The sequence below is a fragment of the Urocampus carinirostris genome, chromosome 9 (assembly GCF_059441175.1).
Source record: "Urocampus carinirostris isolate Australia breed hairy pipefish chromosome 9, RoL_Ucar_1.0, whole genome shotgun sequence".
NCBI lineage: Eukaryota > Metazoa > Chordata > Actinopteri > Syngnathiformes > Syngnathidae > Urocampus > Urocampus carinirostris.
In genome coordinates this window covers 14,094,419-14,113,257 of record NC_142357.1, presented here as the reverse complement: position 1 = coordinate 14,113,257, position 18,839 = coordinate 14,094,419, and the positions used below count along the sequence as shown (strand labels likewise).

General features: G+C 37.9%; 2 protein-coding genes across 2 annotated transcripts in view; both read left to right on the top strand.

Annotated features, from left to right (window-relative positions):
• The window catches only part of gpm6aa (glycoprotein M6Aa), a 37,584-nt gene extending 32,855 nt beyond the window's left edge, over nt 1-4,729 (top strand). Inside the window, exon 7 of the mRNA XM_088344594.1 lies at nt 772-4,729. Within this exon, the coding sequence (XP_088200720.1) occupies nt 772-924 (153 nt within the window). The 3' untranslated portion in view covers nt 925-4,729. The remainder of the gene's footprint in view (nt 1-771) is intronic.
• A 1,948-nt stretch (nt 4,730-6,677) lies between these two features.
• lrit3a (info leucine-rich repeat, immunoglobulin-like and transmembrane domains 3a) lies at nt 6,678-16,504 on the top strand. The gene is made up of 4 exons (XM_088343998.1): nt 6,678-7,284; nt 11,225-11,691; nt 14,129-14,434; nt 14,892-16,504. Exons 1-4 carry the CDS (start codon nt 7,169-7,171, stop codon nt 15,896-15,898), a joined length of 1,896 nt encoding a protein of 631 aa, XP_088200124.1. The 5' UTR covers nt 6,678-7,168; the 3' UTR covers nt 15,899-16,504.
• Nucleotides 16,505-18,839: the final 2,335 nt, after the last annotated feature.

Here is an 18,839-nt window from a genome sequence, read left to right as displayed (position 1 = left end):
TTTATTAAAGACTGTTCAAAAAAATGCCTGGCTAAATAGTCCATCTTCACACATTTTCAGCTTACCAAATCTGGCCCGCTTACTGAGAAGTTTGGACATCCCTGGATTAAATGTTTGTCCTGGAATTTCACAAACAATGCTGACTATCTAATTTTATTTTTTAACTGTTAATTATTTTCATTGATCCTTCAGACAGAACGAACTCCTCTCTTTTACAAAGGAATGGTTGAATGGGAATTGAACCTAGTAGATACTATATTCCCCTTGCCAAAGACTTCAATAATACTATCCCAAACAACAATAATATCGTAATCAAAGCTCTGATGGCAATTTGAAAAGCTATCTGAATTGGCATAGCAATAAAACCAGTGGCCTCACAGCAATTAATGTACTACTTGAATGACAATAAAATGACTGCTGCAATTACACAGTCAACAGTTTAATGAAATGACAATATAGCCTATATGTAAATTATAACGTGGGATTATAAAAATAATGCAATATATAAAGGAAGTAAACAGAAATGCGAGTAAAAGTGCCAGATATGTCTCTGGGGATAATCTAAGCCTGCTTGTTGCCTGGTCTGGAGCCGGTGAGATGTAGAGAATGAATCACCATGGTAACTGAGCCAAGATAACCTTCTTTCATGCAACCAACTTGAGGCTAAATTCAGTTATCAATCAGTTATCTTAGTTTCCTACAATGCCCCTCACCCCCAGGTGAAGTAAAACAAACTAGATGCATTCTCTAATTCCTCCCATTTTCCTGTAGATCCACTACTTGATGGTCCTGTCCGCCAACTGGGCCTACGTGAAGGACGCGTGTCGGATGCAAAAGTACGAGGACATCAAGTCCAAGGAGGAGCAGGAGCTTCATGACATCCACTCAACTCGCTCCAAGGAACGCCTCAACGCGTATACATAAAAAGCCAAGTCGGGTGGGGGCACTCCCCGGTAGGCGCGGGGGAGTCGCTTCCTCGCCAATGTCATTGGTGCGTCACGTGAAAACGCGGTTTGCGCTTGGGGTCCCCCTCGGTCGCAAACGGCATTTCAGCTAACAACAAGAAGCCCCTTTACCTCGCTCTTGGATGCTGTTTCTTGTCTTTGGAATTTCAAACCAGTCATTTAGTTCAGAATAGTAGTTGTAGTGTAATTGTGTGTAGGGTTAGGAGTCGCGCGAGTAGTAAACTTTTGTTTCCATTAGGTCAATGCTTTGGCATATGAAATAATTCATTTGCACTTTTACATTTTTTATCTTTACTCTTAACCCTCCTGTTACATTTTTTCCAATATGACATCTGCATCGTGAAACAAAAAGACCAAAAAAATAAATAGTGATCAATCAGAAATGTAATACTTCCAAAAAATAGAACATTTTCGATTGTCTGTTTCTCTTAAACATCAAAACATAAAAAATGCTCACGGATACGAGTTGCTCAGTATATTTTTCAGAAAATGATGCCAAAATTAGAATGAAATAACAAGTGTAGGGCTTTTATATTGTTTAACGGCAGCATAGGAAAAAAAATCTGGATGTGAATAAACAAACATTTGTGGGTCAAAAATGTCCCGTATTCACTTTGGAATATAAGTGAATTAGAACAAACAAGGCCACCAGATTGGTTTCCCCCTTTACTTTTGTTCTATACTTTTTCCCTAGATAATTCATATTAATAAACAGAAATATAGAGTGTTTAAAAAAATATATATTCTTGGATGCATTAATATCACATAAAGTACATGATTAAAAGAAATTTTAAAAAGAAATACAAAAAATATTGATGTTGAAGATCATAAGATGCTGAATAAGACATTCAAAAGCAAATCGTGCAAAACACCTTCAAGCTTATCTTGGGTCAGAGTCTCCAGCTATACACACACATTGTACAAAATGATCTCCTAATGGGTTAGTAGAGTGAAATTGTTATGATTACCAATGTGAATCACCTGTGCCTGCTCATTTGGCGCCAACCGCTGCGGGTTCTGATTGGCTCCCTGTCCCTATTTAAACACAGTCCTGTCAATCCCCTGTTGTCAGTCCATCTGCGAACCTCTGTTTATACAAGGCAAGCCTTCTTCGACCCTGGCTCCCGCCTGTCCCGTTTTTGCTCCCATTTGTCTCTGGCTTCGACCTGTTTTGATCTCGACCACGTCTGCTCTCCCGTTCCGGCTACCACCCATTTTGATCCCGACTACGTCTACTCTCCCGTCCTGACTCACGACTCATTTCCGACCACGGTTTTGCTCTCCCTGTCCCGGCTACCTACTTGTTTTCTGTCCCTGACAGAGCCATCGCTGGCTACAGAAGATCCACCACCATACTCGGATCACAATCCGAGTGCAAGAGCAACACCGGATCGTGGGCGCAGCCCTTCCTCTTTCTTTCAATAAAACATGTGGTAAATGTTACGCAATTGGGTCCTGATTACATTCTGGTCCTGATAAAAATGCATATATTTATTCAAATAACTATCTATTAATTTTCAAAGGATATGATGTTTTTTGAAATACTCTCTATATTTAAAAAACTGAGACCAGCAGCTTGTTTTTTCATTTTACTTTTGTTTTAGTCTTATTTCTTTACATTCTCTGTATTAGAAAATATAAATATTTTCACAAATTTGCTCAAGATGTGACCTGCAATTTAACAGGAGGTTTAAGAACACACTCAGAGTGGCAGATAATTTTCTTTTCTTCACGAGGAGGTCAACAGGGGCTTCTTTAAAGGTTTTCAAGCACATTGTTCATCTCGTGTGTGATATCGATGTACTGTATGTATGCAGCTGATGTAAAATACAAATAAAGAAAAAAATACAGTAAAATGTTTTCCAGGGATAAAAACCACTAATCACAATACATAAACTACTTTATAGTTTAAGGAAAAAAATAGTGACACAACAATGGATACAGAAAGCTATTGATGACTTGCTAGGTGAGCCAAGCCTGTCGAACAGGGAAATTATTTTTTGATTGATAAACATTAATAGGATTCAATTTGATTAAAAAAAATGATCATGTATCTCTGAACTGTGAATGATACCAATGTCACTTAAGCACATGTTCTACTACACTGTTTTGATTATGACTGATGTCGGCGAATCCCTTTTCTTTTCCTGCAGGTTCTGCAGTGTATATAGTGATCTATCAAAGCATTCCAATGTGTAATAAAGCACTGCAACTTTAGATATGGATGAATGGTGATCTACCTAAAGAAGACATATTGTGCATCTGTGTTACTCTTTATAAGGAGCAGTGTGTAATGTGGCACCTTGTGGTAAAAAACAAAAACAAATAAAAAACATCCATCCATCCATCAATTATCTGCACCGCTTATCCTCAGTAGGGTCGCGGGGGTGCTGCAGCCCATCCCAGCTATCTTTGGGCAGTGGGTAGGGGACACCCTGAACTGGTTAATAGCCTGTTGCAGGGCACAGAGACAAACAACTCACTCGCTCATTTACACTTGGAGACAATCTGAACCGGCCAATTAACCTGAGAGGCATGTTTTTAGAATGTGGGCGGAAAATTGGAGAGCCCGGAGGAAACCCATGCAAGCACAGGGAGAACATGCAATATCCACACAGGAAGGTTTGAAATCAATAAACAATATTGATTTTAAAATTAAGCAAAATACATCAATGATATAAATGTACAGATACCCAAAAACTGGATGTGCAAAAAAAGAAAAATGTAGTATTTGTGTGCTTTTTAGCACTCGATTGCGACATTAGTGGTCAAATCATACACACTGTTCCTTTAAAACAGTATGTTTAGAAAGGGTGTCTGAGTTTGCCAAAATGGGGAAAATATTCCAAATTTATCATGTAAATTAGCCCGATTGAGACGTTGACTTAGATTGAGATACTGTATATGCTAAAACTGCAGCTCTGCTTACTTTTTTGCTTTCACAACTTTGCTTTGTTCTAGGGAAGATTATGTAAATTAGCTTTACTTTTACATCATAATACAACCAAATTCAAAACACATAACCACTGTAGACCAAAATTGAAAAGGGATTGATTTTCCAGACATTCCAAAGATCAAACAATGTCTCCAATATGTCTTCTTTAAGTGTTTTTGATAATAACCACTGACAGTCAAAGAAGAAAGAAGCCTGACAACTGATTGGCTCTTGAAAAAGAACAACAAAGTATATCAGTGTTTCATAAACGTGTGCGACTATTTTGTGTACTCCGAGCTGGAAAAAAATATACTGTTAGTAAAGACTGTGATTTAGATGTTATTTGTGGCATGGACATGCATCAATCTAGTGCAATGGACTCAAAAAGTTACTTTCATCTCACATCCTTTTTTTTTTAAAATGTCTTTTCAGTTCCTTTGCCTGTCTTGCTGGACCAGCCCGTTTGTTTCGACGTGCAGTATTAAGTCTTTCCTTATATCGATGCTTCATGCTAGCTATGTAGAGACGTAGTCGTCTGAGTTGTGATTAGTTTGTGTTGAGGAATCGTCCTAAAGCTTAATATTTGTACCGACATGGCTTTTTCTGGATTGATCCTGCGTTCTCTTTTTCTCCTTGTATTTGACTTTTTGTACTTTCACTACCGATGCTTCGTAGCAGGCTTTACATTAAAACATGGGAAGTGGATTAGGGGGGAGGAATGGGGTCTGAATTTGTTTTGTATACATCCATGTGCCAACAGCTTGAAGTGGCTTTTTTGACCTGTATGATCAAATTTGCTCGCGTAAATAAAATTCACTTGTGTACTTGAGGTGTTTGCTGATTAGTTTGATTGTTTAGTTACATTATGAAATCGCATTGGGTTCAATAATCTTCTGTTTTATTTCTATGTACCAATACAGTTTGCAACCCCATACCTCGGCGAGACATGAGGAAAAAATATAATGAATGCGTATCTCACCCTTTTCATACATTGCTGCAATTTTAAAAATATATAATTTTGGGGGGGATTTTTTTAGTAAACTTTCTATTAATGCAAAAAAGGACATCAATACTGAGATAAGACTTCTCAGAAAATCAAGAAATTATGCATTTTTAAATGTTTATTTAAAAAAAATAAAAATTACATGTACATTTTATATTTATTTTTTTATCAATAAATGGACAATTTACTCAAATGTGTCAGAACCCGAACAGAGGGTGGACCAAGACGCGTAACGTTTTCACACAAGCTTTATTTTACGGGAAGAGGGGCAGTCATGTGCAGGAACACAAACGCCAGCGATTTGGCGATCACTGGGCAGAAGGGATCAAAACCTGTCAGGAAAGACGGGATCGATACCAGATACAGGATATACGAGCAAGATATTCGACAGGACAGGATTGATACCGGATACAAGAGCAAGATACCGGACAGGACTGGACAGACTGGATTGATACCCGGACAGGACAGATACTGGATACACAAGCAAGGATACAGACAGGGCAGGACAGCCGGAATCTAAACCGGATTCACGAGCAAGATACCAGACAGGACGGGACAGATACTGGATACCGGATAGGACGAGACACGAGACAGACAGGATCAATATTGGATACTGGAACAAGATACCAGAAGAGGACAGTATAGACAGGGTCGATACCAGATATTGGAGACTGGAGCAAGATACCGGACAGGACGAGACAGGCGGGATCTATACTAGATACTGGATCAAGATACTGGACAGGATGAGACAGACGGGATCGATACTGGAGACTGGAGGAAGATACCGGACAGGATGAGACAGGCGGGATCGATACCAGATACTGGAGCAAGATACTGGACAGGACGAGACAGACAGGATCAATACCGGATACTGGAAATTGGAGCAAGGCTATACTTGCCCAAGATGGTGCCACTATGACCCTAGTGGTTAAGGGATTCAACCAACCAACCAACAAACCACCCAACCAACCAAACATCTGGCTATTTACTCCTAGCTCGCTATCCTTATACCTTTCTAGCTAACTATCAAGCTACCTTTAACTAGTTTGATATAATTAATAACGTAATTATTAACAAAAACTAGCTCTCAGCTTGAAGAAGCTTGGAGACCCCTGGTCTATACCAATGATTATTTATTTTCCAAGAAGCCGGTTGATTTTTGGCCTTTTGTCAGGGATGGGGGCTGTGAAGTCATAAATCACATCCAAAATAACACTCTGTTGCTAGACAGAACGTTTGGCACGTAGCGAAGATTTACATAATATTTGCTTGTTTATTGAGTCGTGTCAGATGGTCAACCAGATGTATATGTAGAAAAAATGTGAAAATTTGTATTCGGATTTAGATTTGGATTGCGTCTAAAAGAAGGTAACAAAATATACATAAGTAAGAGGTTTGCAAAGTTAAGATTAATTAAAAACATGACTATTTGTCAGAAATATCACAAAATTGGGCATTGTTGTTGATTAAGAATTATATGAGTTTTCCTGTTATATCCGTTTGAATACTTGTTTTTTCATCACAGTATTAATTTAGTTGTAATCAATACATACTTTCCTATGTGTTTGTGTAAAACTTTCCCTCCTGGTTGTGTATTTGAGTAAAACATTTTCTAATGGTTTGCAGCTGGACCCTTGAACACTCTCAAGTTTCAATGAGTTTATTCATTTTAAAACCCCTTGGTAAAATTCCACCACACTCAGAGACTGTTCTCTCTTTTAATTCAAGCCCTATGGAAAGGGAAGTAAATTTAAAAAAATGTCAATTTACGATAACATTGTCTGCCCCCCAGTTAATCTATATACACAATTCCAAATACTATAGAAGTATGTGCAATAGAAATTTAAAACAACCACATTTCTATCCTTGATTTTGAGTAAAAATTACATGAGTTATTATTAGGCTCTGGTAACAGACATTACCTGATAAAACCCAAATTACAGGTGATCCGCAGTAGTCACATAAGGGGAGCCCTTTTCGGAAAGGGCCAATTAGCGATTAGTGAGCTTGCGTGACCCTTACAACTCAAATAAATCCCCAGCTAATCTGAGCAAGGCTAGGGGTGGGATGTGCGATTAGCATCTCACAGGTGAGCTGTACCGCAAATCCGTCTGCAGCCTACCAACATTTAATGAGTTTGAAAGTGCTTTTCTTTGTCGAATGTTCGATTTTGAGAAGGAATCCTTAGAACCGGTAATGAATCCCGATGTCTTTTTTCCTGATCCTACCTCCGAGTGACAATTCTGGGGTCCCTTTTGGTCCACAATGCATCAAATCTTCCGGACGTTTGTTTTGATCTGTTGCTTCAACACAGCTCGGCCCTTCTGTCCGGCCCAGTGCACTTGTGTTTTCCATGGACGGAACGAGGGAACAGGAACCAGGTAACTTACTATTTATTAATTGTTCATAGTTTTGGTTATCTTACATCATTGACAAGGTCAACAAACCTTTTTGAGTTAAGGCAGTGATTTTCAACACGAACCAAAGAACTCATTTTAAATTAAAAAATCTTGAAGCACACTGTTTGTTAAAACTTCTTTTTAAAGGTGCTGTCCAGAATTTTGCAATTTTCTACTCACTGATGCCATTTCCTGACTTACCATAAGTCATCATTGCAGCCTTTGTCAAGCTGCTTATGTGGCGCATGCAGGTACATGCATTTCTTTGACGCACTCGAATAAACTCTTCTTTCTTAATTTTTTGGGGGGTTTGTGTTGGCGTTTAGGTTGAACTTTGAAACAGTCCTGAACAGCTCTGACAAAAGAATTGATTTTAGTTGAGCATTGTAAGCACGTACTTAATAGAGAAAATATTTTACTTAAAAATGACACACCCTGCCTTTAAACAAATTCCGTGCAACTGTTTTTTTTTTCATGTTATTTTTAATCTTAAAATATCTTGTGACTTAAATTGACAGTATCAGTTTTTTCTGATCGTTTGTGGTCATCGTGACTCAGGATGTAATACAGATAATTTTTTCTGTTCATGGTTTTGCTGTAATTTGGATTTTGACCTACATTAACCTGTTTTTCAGGTTTTACTATCTTTTCATCTTGTTTTTTCTTAAAAAAATACCAAAACAAAACTTTGAAGGAGAAAAAAATCTGCCAGTGAAACGGCAAAATGTTTATTAATATTTAATTTTCAATAAGAAAACGATTATGTAAATCAAGAAAAAATACGTGCAAGATTTTTTACTTAATTGGATTTATTTTGTTATTTTTTTGCTGATAATAATAAACCAATTCATCAAAAATAATAAGATTTTAAAAATATTTCTCAATACTTCGCCCTGAACGGATAAACAAGTTATAAAAAGCAAAAGGATAATAGTAATCTGCTGCCGCCGATTGATTTGGATGAATTTTCCCTTTTTTAGCTGATCACTGGAAAAAAGACATATTACAGAACAATGACGTGCTTTTTTGAAAAGATAAAATTGGGAAATGCGGCACATTGGTTGAAAAACACTGAGTCAAGGTTACAAATTTGCCTGTGGTAGGTGAACATTTGCAAAAACAAATATTCACTAAAGAGGAAATGTGTGCGTTTATTTTAAAACTAAATACAATTTGAGAGTTTTACACCTAGAGCACACACCCTCACGTGCTTTAATTAATGTAGTCCGTAAGGTTTGTTGCTCCCCTCCCAAAAAAATCTCTGTTTATTTGTTTTCATTTATTTTCTTAATTAATAATATAGATTTGGTGGATGCACCAACATACTTTCGTGAAATCACCAATCCACCTTTATTATGAACCATATCTGTGAATTAATTGTTATTACAACATCCATTGTCGCCTGGTCATCCTGGAAGGGGGATTACCTCATGTGCAGTCCCTTCTCAAGGTTTTTCCATTTTCCTCATGTTGAGGTTTTTGAGTTTTTCCTTGCCCTCGTGTAGGTTTTTGATCAGGGGATGGTGCAATAATAGTCTGTGGTTTTCAATATTGTGTGGTCTGTGCATCCCTTTGAAACTCCTTGTGATTAAGGGCTATACAAAATAACATGACTTGAGTTGCCTTCTTTTCCCTGATCAACTTTGTGCAACTCTAATTATACACTCTCAAAACAAGCAAACAAAAGCATTAAGTGTGATGATACATATTATTTCCACCAAACTGATTAAAATACATTGACAATATTAAAAATGCTCGTACTGATTATGCACATTCATCGCCGTGATATGCTCCCATTAATCCCATAGAAAATCCCACATTGGAATGTTTTTTTATGGCTACTGTATGTAACTAGAGTATGTTATAATTAGGGCTGGGGGACATTATAGCTAATAATGTAAATCTTAGTTTATTTGAATAATTCCGCGTGATTATTATTTTGACCAATTACAAATGAAACAAGAAATCGAGCCCAACAAACTTTAATTTCTGGGAGCATCAAGGTAAAAGCATCCTGTTCAAAATGTCATGACAAGAACTATTGGAATTTGAAAAAGATTCGTCTTTATCGTCATTGATAACATAGTGAACATTGTAACAAGATCAAACTCTAGGATAGACATTTAATAAAGACTTATTAGAGAAGAATTGGATAAGGAAAATGGCAGGCAAAGTAGGAAAATATGTTTTACAAGGTAGTGCTTGGAGACTGGCCTAATTTGAAAAGAAGGGAAATTACATTAATAAGCACAATTACATGGGTTTTAACGTAAATAAACATTTGCAGCTGATGCACTCTATCAAGCATTTTTCAAACTGTGCAAAGGTATTATTAATCAGCACCAGTTTTTAAACTAGAAAATTAAGGGAATCAGATTTATTGTCAGCCAAAGTAATTCTACAAAAAAAGTATGAATAAAAGGGTCATAAGCAGCTCAGCATTTAAATTATTTTTCCAAGTCCAGAATCAATGGATGTTCGGGGCTCAAGAATACGAGTACAATGTGATACAGTCAATTGAGCATTTAATTTTTAAACTGTGTATGTGGAGAATATCCGCAATAAAGATGACTTTCTGTCCAAATATGTAAGGCATTAAATACTGTTTTGACCTTAAATGTCCATATTATAACCTTTTTGTTTGATCTTTTACTCATCTTTTTTACTCTTTACCTCCCAGCGGTGAATTTGACACCCAATGAGACAGAAAACTAAATTTAAAATTCCACTCACAGTGTGAAACGATTGAGATTTTCCATCATTGTTGGCAGCATCAACAAAATTGGCCAGGTGTCGTTTACCAATTTGAAATCCACGATCTTATGATGGTCCAAAATTCTTCATATAGGCCCATTGTGAAAAGGCCTTTCTTACACACTAATTAAAGAAATGTATACATATTAAGTATATGTTAAGAACGCCCACCTATGTTTAAAGAGTCCGTATGCTTTTTTTCCTTCTGCTTTTATTTTACTTTTGGCGAAGCTGTTCAGAGCAGAACACATCAAATAAGAGGAAAGGGGGAGGGGCGTGCTGGAGAGTGACCTCATGCTCGGACCTGCAGGTTATGTTTTGCTTCTACTTTTAACTGTAGAATGAAAATGGTGAAAGTAAAAAAGGCCTGCTTCAAGTATAGTAATCCCTTGTTTTTAATGGGGATTGTGTTCCATAAACTTCCCGTGATAGTCAAAACCTGCAAAGGAGAATACTTATTTATGTTTTTGTTTTTCTAATCACCTATTTATCACTCGATAAAAGGACCCAAATTACTGGTTCAAGTATTTGTTTTGCGGACAAATTGTAATTTGTAAATTGTCTAAAATAATATTGCAGTTTTATTGCACAACTGTGTACACTATGGGAATCATCCACTTTAATGATATTTTGGCGAGAAAAATTGCATATACCTTCCGGTTACGTCCTATAGAAACCGTATATTTTTCCACGACCAAACAATTTTGAAAAAGCGCCAGAGAGCCACGAAGGAGTGCCAAAGACCTGCATATAGCTCCAGAGCAAGTTTAGTGGGTCCTAAACTCCAACTTTGTTGGCAATATAAAGCATGTTCCTCTGTTTAGCGAATCAGAATGCATAACACAATGCACAATAAAAATCTGTAAAGTAGCGAAACTGCAATAAGTAAACCGCGTACATCAAGGGATTACTGCAGTCCAAATCCTAAAGCAAACCCCAAAAAAGATGGAAAAAAACAACAACTTTTTTTCAAGAGCGTCAAAGAAATTCATATATATTCATATATATATTCATATCATGAATGAACTGACAAAGACAGCAATGATGACACAAGCCAGGAGATGGCAGCAGCAAGTAAAACGTTCCAAATTATGTACAGTTCCTCTAGGTATCTCTGCTGCTTACCATGTGTACTTCATTTAAATACAGATTTTTAATATTCATTTAGATCTGTGCTCTGCAATGACCCGGACATGTCAGACATCCCCGTCAACGTCCCGGTGGACACCGTCAAACTACGGGTGGAGAAGACAGCAGTCCGCAGAGTGCCGACTGAGGCATTTTACTACCTGACAGAGCTCCGCTACCTGTGGATCACATACAACTCCATCACTTCGGTGGACACGGGTAGCTTCTACAACCTCAAAGTGCTCCATGAACTGAGGTTGGACGGCAATTTGATCTCCGTGTTCCCATGGGAATCCCTCAAGGAGATGCCCTTGCTGAGGACCTTGGACCTGCACAACAACAGGCTCATTAGCATACCCGCTGAAGCCATTCCTCACCTTGTAAAGATTACATACCTGGATGTATCCAGCAACAAATTAGCAACCCTGCCTTCAGATCTTATGGATATTTGGCCACCTTTTAACGGAGAGCCAGTAACATCAAATTCCTCCAAGAAGGTGGTGCTGGGTAAGTTCAAAATATCGTGTCACGGCCAGGACAGCTCAGTTCTAATTACATCAGCCACTTTGTCCCTTCTGTCAACTACTTAGCCAGACAAATTTGTTCCAGTTACTCACACATACAAACATCATGTCAAGAAGAATTTAGTTACCAGTAATTCTGATAATAAATTGGATTCAGTGTTCATTATAATTGTCCACATTTATCACTCTTGCTATGTGGAAAGCATTTCCTGCAAAATATGATGTATTCATTTCTGATAAAACTTACTATTTTTGTATTAAATCTTGACTATTTTAATTTCTTACATTTGTGGTTGCCTGAAAGATATTCTGAACACTTTAAATTTTACCACAATTTTGACACGCAAACGTAATCTATTGACGTGGCAGAAGAGTGGCCACACCCAATAAAGGCCATGCTTAGATTAGGTGCACTGGTTGACACTGTTAGGAAAGTAATCTGGTTAAGGGATTTCATATGCACACGGTATATGTTTTCTATTGTGTGCTCGTGCAGTGGCTTGTTGTGAATACACAGTTCTTGAACACTAGTTGGATGTGATTAAAACTATGTGTATTTCACTATGTTAGCTCCAGTAAAAAGAGAAATGTGACAATTTTACACATTCTGGCAAGAAAAAGATGTATCTTTGTTATACAACTCAAATCTTCCACACTATTCCAGAATTATAATTATTGAATTGAACTGAACTAAATTCACTTTATTGTGAATAATAACATAGTGAAACATTGTATGCAATGAAATTCGACTTGGCACTCTTAGGTAAACACGGAATGAAGACCTTAAAGAGAAAGATGAGATAAACACTATCGGGATAAATAAGCAAAAATATTATCAACGTAGTGGTTGGAGACTAGCCTAAGTTTTATGAATAGTGCAATAAAAATTAGTGCATTGGAACAATACTACAAAAAATGTACTGAAAAAACAAAATTCTTAGATGCGTTGCAAGATACAGAAGCTGCCTTATTTACAAACGGGATAGGTTCCTGACGATCGTTCTTAAGAAGAATTTGTTCGTAAGTTACTTCAGTGCTATATTTTGTATGTTTAAATGTTGTATAAGTATGTATGTTTAAGGCTTGTATAGTTAACCTGTATTGCTTTGTACTAAAAAATAAACATTTGATAAACAACTAAAATAATATGCTCTATAAAGATAAATAAAGTGAAGTTTATATTACTTGTGGAAGATGGGCTTCAGGAGTTAAGCTTCTTCCTCCGTGGTAAAATGTGGGCGAAAAAAAGCGATCCAACCATTTTCTCAACCTTTGCAAGCTTTCTTATTCCACTTTAATTTCAAAAGAAACGGCTGATATCTTCTTCACACTTTACACCAACCATATTGAATGGATGCACGAGATATTAAAAAGTAAAAACGTCAAAGTTCTTAGCGCGCTAGAGATACAGTATATGTCTACACGCGAACTAGGAAGTAGAAGCCAAATTTCTACTTTGGGTTGGATGCTGGGTGACATCTCACAGCGCCACGCGGCGGAAAGAAGCGCTACAGTCCTGTCGTGTACTCAGAAATAAAAATCTAACTTACAGGAATATCTGGATATTTCTTGACATCCCGAAAAAATTGTTCTTATCTCCCGTTTTTCGGAAGTTGAATGGTCGTAATTAGGGGAGCGTCGATATATTTTTACAGTTTTGTGCGGTTGTTTAGGGGGGTGATGGCCCTGAGGAGGAAACTGTCTCTGAGCCTGTTCAAGACATCTAAGATGCGTGCTTTTGCAATTCAAGACAATAAAAGCCATGTGTTGAACGAAACACGTAAAAATGTAACTGTGTAAATTGCTTGAATCCAAAATAAAACACATGACTTAAGAACTGCGGCATTTCTAGTTACATTTCGGCACATTTATTTGGTGGTTTGAATACAAACATGTGCGTTTTCTCGATTTCAAATAGGAATTATTCTTACGTCAAGTAGGCCAAGGCCAAACAACATCCTAATCACTCATTGAATAGTACAGAACTGTCAGTTTCAGGAGAGCTCAGAAAACGGTGAAGGACATTTTCCATCCAGCACGTTACTTGGTAAATCTGTTGCTCTCAGGTAGACGATTTAGGATCAAGTTTAGAACTAATGGACCGAAGAGCTATTTCCACCCTGGGCAATAACTATCCTCAACACAACAAAATAAAAAAAGTGGTTACCATGCTTGGACAGGTTTGTTGAATAATTACTTGACAAGGGAAGACTTTTTTTGTTATTACTATTTTTTTATTTTAATATTACTTATTTTTTAACTTTTACCCATAACTTATTATTTTAAACTGTGGTATTCTATCTTGCACTATCAGACTGTACTTTTAATTTTTGTTGTTGTGCATTTAACATGTTACAAAGACGATAAATCCTCTTCTATTTTGGAATAAAACCCAGATTTTTCATGATTCCTATATCCAGGCCTCCAGGACAACCCTTGGTTCTGTGACTGCAAGATCTCCAAGTTGATCGAGATCTCCAAAATGGCAGTCACGCCGGTGGTTCTGATGGATCTATTCCTAACCTGCAGCGCACCCGAGAACCTATCTGGAGTCCTCTTCCAGCGGGCAGAACTCGACAATTGTGTCAAGCCCTCAGTCATGACGTCTGCGACTAAAATCACATCACCACTGGGGAGTAATGTTATTCTCCGATGTGATGCAACAGGGTTCCCAACACCAAGCCTTTTCTGGGCTCGCTCTGATGGATCATTGGTCAACAACACGGGTACTTTGTTACATTTTGTATTTTTGCACATCTCATTATGACAGGGGTCCCTAAACTCTTTCCTAAGAGGGCCACATAGCTTGTTCCCATTTCTGATGTCAAAATTGGTTTTAAAATAACACAAATATGGCTTCTTTATTGTCATAAACTTGATGTGAGAATTAAATGTTTTGACACCATTTTGAAATAATTCGACTGAGATTTCAGTCAATCATTTGACCCTCTAAATTGCATGCATCAACGCTGCTTGAACAAAAAAAAAAATTTTGAAAAGGGAGAGAGAATTCAAATTTGTTCCAGAGTGAGGTTGTAAGAGGTTCTCTCTTAGTTTGGATGTGCTAATCGCTGCACAATGGAAAAAAATGATGTTATAATTATCCCACCTGTACAATTTCTGAACAGAAAAAGAAAAAAACACTGGTTCTTTTTTATTGACGATTGTTGCTTGGCTCTACAGTACAGGAGTCACCAGGGGACGGCATCAGATGGTCTATCATGAGCCTACAAGGGATCCTACACAAGGATGCCGGGGACTACAGCTGCAAAGCCAAGAACGACGCCGGTGACGCGAAGGCCACCATATCCCTTTCAGTGGCCGGAACTATGAGTACCACCATTTTTCCCGATGCAGGGACAGTACCTACAGGCCCAGAAGGGATATACAATGTGATTACATCCTCGACCATGACAGTGCCTTTGGTCCAGACGACCACAGTTGCGCTGTTGGGAAAGCCCAAAACAACTTCCAGTGATCAAAAGGGTTCGCTCAAGCCTGCAAAGATCCCGCAAGGTGGTGTTGGGGGCAAGTTCGTGTCGGATGAAAAAAGTAATAAAAGAGGGACGTCCAAGTCAGTCAAAGACTTAGAGATCGTGGAAGAAACATCTGAGAGTGCCGTTTTGGTATGGACGGCAGAAGGTCTACCCAAGAACTCTCCCCTCACTGTTGTTTACTCACCTTATGGCGAAGATGTTGAAGATGACTACAAAAGAACAGTAGAGACAACGGCAGGCAGTGGCAAAATCCTCCTTGAAGAACTCTCACCTGGTATTAGATATTCGGTTTGCCTTGTGGCAAAGGGCAGCGCCGCCACAAAAGACCCTTGCATTGACTTCTACACACTGGATGATGTAGAAGACGGAGAACAAAACCAATTTTTCATCATCATCAGTTGCATCGCTTGTGTATTGGCGTTGCCGCTAATTGGCTTGCTGCTCTACAAAATCCTCGACCTTTCCTGCAAGACGAGTGACGCTGCGCCAGATGAAGAGGAGCTAGGAAAGGAGAGTTATGTCAAGTTCGAGACCATTACCATGAAACAAAGGACAATGAACCCTCACCCAACAGAGCTCTGGGCAAGGAGGCCAACTCATGAGTCAGAAAGGCTGTTGCTGTGCTCTCGCTCAAGCATCGATTCGCAGATGACCTACAAGAGTGACAGTTCCCGGTCTGAGTATCTTTGCTGATACCAGAAAACCGTACTTAGGGAAAAAAATGATGTATTTAAATGCCTTTAATCCCACCCATCACACATATCAGTTATTGTGGGACAGTCAGCTGGCAGCAGGGGATGAATTTGAAATCTGATTGGGTAACAAAAAAAATGTAATAGCTACCAGCAGTACTGACCTTCATATTAACTGAAACATTTGAATATTATTCACATATGGAAAGGAAAGCAACCAAAAGAAATGTTATATCCTTTGAAAAAAGAAAAGAAAAAACAATTTCTATGATGTTGAAACCAGTGTTTTACTGCTCTCACAAATTGGTTCCTATGGTATCCATTTTGTAGCCTTATGTTTGTATACAATTTCTACTTGCACATACAACTAAACACAGTTATTTTTCTTGTGATATTTGATGCCAAAGTTTAGGTACTCTATATAAATATCATATTCTAGTCATTCCTGTGTAGCAAGTTCCTTTTGCCCACAACATTCAAGCACGCCTTACACCAAAAAAATATTTATAGAATCTGATTAATTTGTAAGGTCGCCACTTATAGTATTTTTACTTTTCTTATGTATATATACTCTTTGTACATTTCCATTTGTTTTATTAAAATCCATCACTGCTGAAATGTAGTCAAGTTACTCAATTATCAAGGCAAGAAATCCTGAATTTTGTAGAAGTGGTAGCGTTAAACCAGAATTAGAATGATCCGAGATTATGATAAATGGTTTGTGGAACAAAACGGAACAAGAACATATCTAACCGCAAAGCTAGTTTGTATTTTCGAAGAAAAAAAAATATGTATTTTTATTTCCTTGATAATAGAATACATGTGACTTCAACTTTTAGAACAAATTTAAGATATCCTTAGGGCAGAAGTGGACAAACTTTTTGATTGAATCCAACAAAGAGCTGGGGCCAGGAGAACAAAAGAATTGAGTCTTGATCAGATACAGCTTATATCTTAATATTTATTGATGAATACTTACACATGCAGAAATTTTAATGTACATTATATACTTTATATTTGTTGGTAGTTTAACACCTCCTGATGAAAAAAATAAAACCTTCATTCATTGCGAAACAATATCGATTTAAATAATATTTTAAAAAAACTGAACTTTAGTGTAAACATGCATTTTTTCAAAAACTTGTTGGTCAAGAAATTTGCATTTATTTTAATTAACATGAGCGGCATCAAAACAACATTTTTGCTTAATATAACATAACCATGATATATTATGATTATATTTTTAACATTTCTGTTTGGCGGTATGGAATAAAAAGCATGATTGGCAGTATATAGCCCACAGGGTGTAGTTTGCTCACCCCTGCCTTAGAGACGAATACAAATTCAGGCACCCCCTGAGTAACAGAGCAAAGAGACTGGGAGCTATTCTTGAAGCTTTTCAGAAGCAGCCTCTTCGGAAAAGAAGAAATGTGGCTTCAGTGATGCTCGAGACAGCTTTAAACCAAGACAGAGCAAACATATTAGCAGCTTCATTGTTCATCATCCGTCATGGGCGGAAGAAGAATTGTGAGAAAAGGTCATCGCCTCAGCCACGAAAGGACTAAGGGAGCTACGTAAATCTTGCAGTGCTCGTCTACCACATAACTGCTGACTTGGGAGCTGACAATGACTCGCAGTCTTGACAGCTATGAATAGTGTTTGGGCCCTGACATTTGCTAGTTGTTCTCCACACAATTAAGGTTATTAAGCTGAGACGTTGCCGTTCCCTAGAAATGTATTCATTCCTGGCAGGCACCAATGAACCTCAGAAAGCAAGTCTATTGTCTACGGTTTAAGTAAGCGCATATCATTTAGGAATTGTTGGAGTTTACTAACCTTAAATTTTACCTTGATGGTTCCCACGTTTGACTCGTAGTTTTTGATGTTTGAATCTCATACCCTCCAAAGATACTCATTTAGTTACAATCATCGGTGTGTATGTGGCTGATGACTAGAGGTAAGATCCAGCCTAAAAAATCTGGCCTGATCCAACCCAGGACCGCGGGTATTAAAGCTCGAACCAGCTCGACAGATCAACTTGATCGGAAGGTCTAAATTGTCATATTTTATTTGTTAGGAGGAGACCTTCTTTTTTTATCCACCATTGTTCTAACTTTATTCTTCTTAGTGGCGTAATCTATTGAGCAGATCACGTACAAAGAAAAACAAATCACAATGAAAGGTGGATATTTTTTAAAAAAACGCTCAGCAAGAGAGAAGCCCGGCCTGAAGCCAAACATAATGATTGACATTTTAGGCCCTATGTAGGTAATGCAATTAGGGTTTGTCAAGCCGTTTGTGAACTTAAACCGCAACCTTAGTTACGCACTGGCAGACACAGGCAGAAAAAGGCCCGGGCGACTGTTTCGACAATCAAAATGCAGAACACAATGCAGGATGAAAATCTGCTAACTAGTGAAACCGTGATAAGTATACAATATTGTAATTTGGCATGGTATAGATGATTGAGTGCAAATACTTTCTTTGTTAATTATTTGTTGATTTTGTTTTTGTGCTTTGCCCATAAAAAAAAAAAACACAAACAAACAAAGTGAGGGCCTCAAACTATCATCCCGCAGGCTGCAAATAGTCCGCGGGCCGTAGGTTTGATAACCATGTTGTAGAAGAAGGATGCATGGATGGAACGTCACCCAAAATTTAGAGCTAGCTTGTAATCAATCCTCCAGACACAATAAGAAACCTATCCAAAGAAGACACATGTTTCTCAGGAGGAGGAGGGTGTGAGGCCAAAATTTTATTGTGTGGGACCTTTCTCCAGGGCTCGACCTCATTGCTGGCATTTTCCACATTCTGCCCCGGACACTAACTTAAAGGCGGTTTTGCTCCAGCGCCGGGGTTGCTCGTGCAAAATTTACCACTGAGGTGTCAGGAATTTCCATCTTTGCTTCTAAAACAGACTGGCAGCAAGGGGGACATTTTTT

Coding starts and splice junctions, on each gene's coding strand:
- lrit3a (XM_088343998.1), top strand. CDS start 7,169: ATGCATCAAATCTTCCGGACGTTTGTTTTGATCTGTTGCTTCAACACA. Junction 11,692..14,128: donor CTCCAAGAAGGTGGTGCTGG/GTAAGTTCAAAA, acceptor TCCTATATCCAG/GCCTCCAGGACAACCCTTGG. Junction 14,435..14,891: donor ATCATTGGTCAACAACACGG/GTACTTTGTTAC, acceptor TTGGCTCTACAG/TACAGGAGTCACCAGGGGAC.